Source organism: Buceros rhinoceros, unplaced genomic scaffold (genome assembly GCF_000710305.1).
Source record: "Buceros rhinoceros silvestris isolate BGI_N320 unplaced genomic scaffold, ASM71030v1 scaffold20282, whole genome shotgun sequence".
In the NCBI taxonomy this organism is placed as follows: Eukaryota; Metazoa; Chordata; class Aves; order Bucerotiformes; family Bucerotidae; genus Buceros; species Buceros rhinoceros.
The window spans coordinates 1-3,775 of NW_010400930.1; the positions used below are offsets into that span (position 1 = coordinate 1).

The 3,775-nt window shown below is 53.3% G+C and overlaps 1 protein-coding gene across 1 annotated transcript in view; it reads right to left on the reverse strand.

The window, feature by feature from the left end:
* Positions 1–5: 5 nt before the first annotated feature.
* LOC104489892 (tetranectin-like) overlaps positions 6–3,775 on the reverse strand; it is a gene marked incomplete at its 3' end in the record, with an annotated part of 5,395 nt that continues 1,625 nt past the window's right edge. The window contains exons 2-3 of the mRNA XM_010132102.1: positions 1,318–1,416; positions 6–131 (exon numbers count right to left, since the gene is read on the reverse strand). Coding sequence (XP_010130404.1) covers positions 6–131; positions 1,318–1,416 — 225 coding nt within the window. The remainder of the gene's footprint in view (positions 132–1,317; positions 1,417–3,775) is intronic.

The window sequence follows — 3,775 nt, forward strand, 5'->3', positions numbered from 1 at the left end:
CTCCTCCCCGCTCTGCGGGGTGCTGAGCGTGCCGCCCTGCGAGATGCAGTTTTCGCTGGCCTCGTGGTACGTCTTGGTCTCCGAAAACGCCAGAAAGCATTTGAGGTGAATTTTGGTGCCTTTCAGGCAAACTGTGAGAGGACCACACAAAGAGAACAAAAAGATACAGAGGGAATAGGTTTTAAAAATGGTGCCCAGGAAGAGGCAGCAGCAAATGCAGCAGCCAAAGTACCAAGTTCATTTCTTAGCCCCTCGGGAGCCCTCTGACACCACAGGGATGTTCCCTCCCCCTCTGCAAAGTGTTGTGAAAAACGGACCTGGGGGCGGCACAGCCTGGTCCTCCAGCCCCTGCCCCTTCCTCGCTCCTCCCCAGCTGCTGCCACACTTTCTCTGGCAGCTTTTTTAGAGGCAAGGTGGGTTGTGGGAGCTGCCAGGGGGTCAGAGTGTTTTGGAACAAAGTCTGCGATTCCAGTTCGACCATCTTAATTAGGCAAGCATGAGAAAATGGCTTTTTTAATAGGCTTTGATCAGGAGTGTTGTGCTCGCATAGCTCGAGGCCTTCGGAGGAAGGGAGGATTTTATTGTTCAGAACACCAATTCATTATCACTTTTTTAAGCTCTAAACCCTGGGAGTGCGGGGTGCTCCAGCCAAACTAATCAGAGCCACGCGTTTACATCCAAACCGACGACTGCGAGGCTGGAGCCGAAGCCTTGATTCTGCTTGTGTTCCTTCTCTTTTAAGGGGGAAATTCTCCGTAACTTGCATTTTCATCTCACTTCTGGTTCATGTTCTGCAAATCCCTCTCCTGTCGATGTTGGTGGAGTTTGCATGGAATAACAGCGGAGCACGGCTGGAAGAGGGACATTTGGGGGCTGTGCTCTGCCTGTGTTCACTGGTGGGACTGGCCTCCAGTGAGGTACGCGGGGATGAGAGATCAGGTCACAATTTCACCGGGGTTCAGACAAAAGACCAAGCTACCTTCGACTAAAGCACTGACTAATCCTTCACCCGTCTCTGTAACTTGTAAAAGAAAACGAACACCTGGCTGAGTGTCATGGAAACCTCCCCAGCTTGACAAATGGGATCTCTAGCACACAAAGAGGGGGTCCATGTCGTTAACTGCCTCTGAGGAGCTTCAGCTGCCTGGAAGAACTGCAGCGAGACCACCTTTTGCTTTGATCCCCCCAACTCTCTCCCCATGATGGACTCCCCATCGCGGGGCATCTCTTGTCAAGCCGCGTGGACTGATTGTAGCTGCTTCACAAGCAGCATCTCTCTCAAAGCAAAAGCCGCGCCTTCTCCAGCGAGTCCTTTACCTGTCTGCAGCGCTTGTTTTTCCTTCAGCAGAGCAACCTCCTGAGAGATGTTGTCGATCATGGCCTTCAGGTCTTCAATCATTTTGAGGCTCACACCATCTGTTGGAGAAACCAAGGGAGGGGCATATAGAGCGGCCGTGTCCCCTGGGGAGGCAGCCGAAGCTGGTCCTACCAGCCAAACTCCCTCTTTCTCTGCCCTCACGGAAGGGCAAACAAGGGATCTGCAAAGGCAACATCTGTCTCCTCACACACCCATCAAAAGGAGTGCTTGCTCACTAGCCTGGTTCCACCATCAACCCAGTTTTCCCAGTTAAACCCAAACTGAAAAATTTGGATTTAACATGATCATCATGACATTCAGCATGATTTCCTACAGCCAGAACCAACCAGGGCTGCTCCGCTTGGCCAAGGAGGTAATTGCCGCCTGCTGCTAAAGCCTGTGTCTTGCTAAGGGTGCTCCAACCAGCTCTGAGTCGGTACTCGGATGTCTCCTGTCTGGGGGCAAAAGGACCATTACGCACTGGAGGTGGTGGGACACGGAGGCATTTGTAGGCAATACGCTACCTCTGATGCTTTACGTGGCCCAGTGTAAGCACCTGGTAGCCCTCATGGGGTGAAAGGAAAGAGGATGATTAGCCCATGAACGCAGCAGGACAGGCTTCGAGGAGCTGGGGAGCAGAGGCACCAAGCTGGGCAAGCGGGGAAGCAGCTTTGCTGCGGACCAAAACCAGCAGCCCAAGGAGTATGTGGTGCCATGCATACAGCCAGCCAGCCAGAGCAGAGGGAGGGCACGGAACTGCTTTACTCATTACCCAATTAGCTTTAATGGGTTCACTTAACGCGGAGGCACTAGTTATTATTTTGCTGCCTTTGATGAAAGCACTTTGTGGGAAACAGCTAATTAACGCTGGGTTTTTCCCATGCCAGCCTGTCTGGCGGCGGAACAAATGTCCCTTGTGTTCAAGCACCACCTGAGGGCCACGCTGGACCCTGCTGGTCCTTCTTGCGGGGACAGATCCTGACATGCTCCAGCCCAGTTTGCTGGTGGGTTCCTGTCTAGAGGCTCCCTGCCACGCAGGGTGGCACATCTCCTCGATACCTCCCTAAGCGCCCTGTTCCTTTTCACCACCTTCTTTCCAAATCCTGGACCACCAGATGTTCCTGCAGCAGCGCGTTCGCCGGGACATCGCGGGGAGAACCGCGAGAGGTTAATTTGCACCTCGGCTACAAAGCGAGTAGCGCAGCCACGTCAACAGCCGGCCAGCTTCCTATCATACTGCCAGAGGATCCGGTCCCTGCACTGTCACTGCTCACGGCTTGCCTCCCGAAGCCCACAGCAGCTGGGTTTTGCTGCGCCCGAAGCCAGCGTGGGCATTGCTGATGCTGCCCGTGGGAGCTGGAGCGGGTCCTGTAAGCGGCAGGATTAAGTGCAGGCAGAAGCAAGATGAAAAGGAGACTCCCAGCCGGACGTGGGTTGTACTAGTCTGGCCAGTAATCTGGTTAAAGCTGTCCCTGCTCACTGCAGGGGGTTGGACTGGATGAGCTTTAGACGTCCCTTCCCCCCCAGCCAGTCTGTGATCCTATTATAACGTATTTGATGCTGCAAACGGGAGCTCTTGCCTGTTTTTCCTTGTTCTAATTATATCCTGAATGTCAAACAAACCCCTCCACGCTTAGTTGTGATGACTGAACAATCCCTGTCTGAAATTTGGATCTCTATCTGGGCTGCCTCGCTTTGCCCGGGCAGGCATCACCTGGGTTGTTCCCATCCGAGCGTGTGTCTGTCCCCCAGTGGGGCGAGCACAATGTCACCGAACCTCCCCGGCCATCGGTGTCTCCGCAGACACCCGGTATTCCCACAGGAAGTCACCTCCTGTATCGCACTGGGTCAGGAGGGGACCAAACACACCCCTGGTGGGTTTGTATCACTAGGTGTTCACAGGAGTTTGCAGGGAAGAGCACCAAGATGACACCAAAATTTTGGGAAGCATCAGGAGTGGAGCCCGAATCAGTCCCTACCCGCTGATTTAGGCACCCAGACTCCCATTGCTGTCTCCAGTTACCTTAAGAATACCCGTGAGAGCTTTGCGGAGATGCGCCCTGGAGAAATCACTGGGGAGAAACTGGAGGGGGGGAAACCCCCAACAGCAGGCAAAGTGAACGTGCTGCCTCAGCATTTTCTAAATGCTCTGTTTTGGCTTTTTTGTGTTGAAACAGCACCGGGTTTGTGCTGAAGCACTTCCAAGTGTAAGCAATAATTCCCCAAAAGAAGAATAAACAAAAGAAAAAAATGATAAAAGAAAACAGAAAAAACTTGGCTCCAATGAGCGTTTTCTTTTCTAACATTTGTGGTTTGGCTGCAGAGATTAAAAAAAAATAAACCCAGCCAAACACCACAACCCTCCAGCGGCTTCACCCTGCCCGAAGAAGGGCAGGGCGGGGCCCGGGGCGGGGGCCC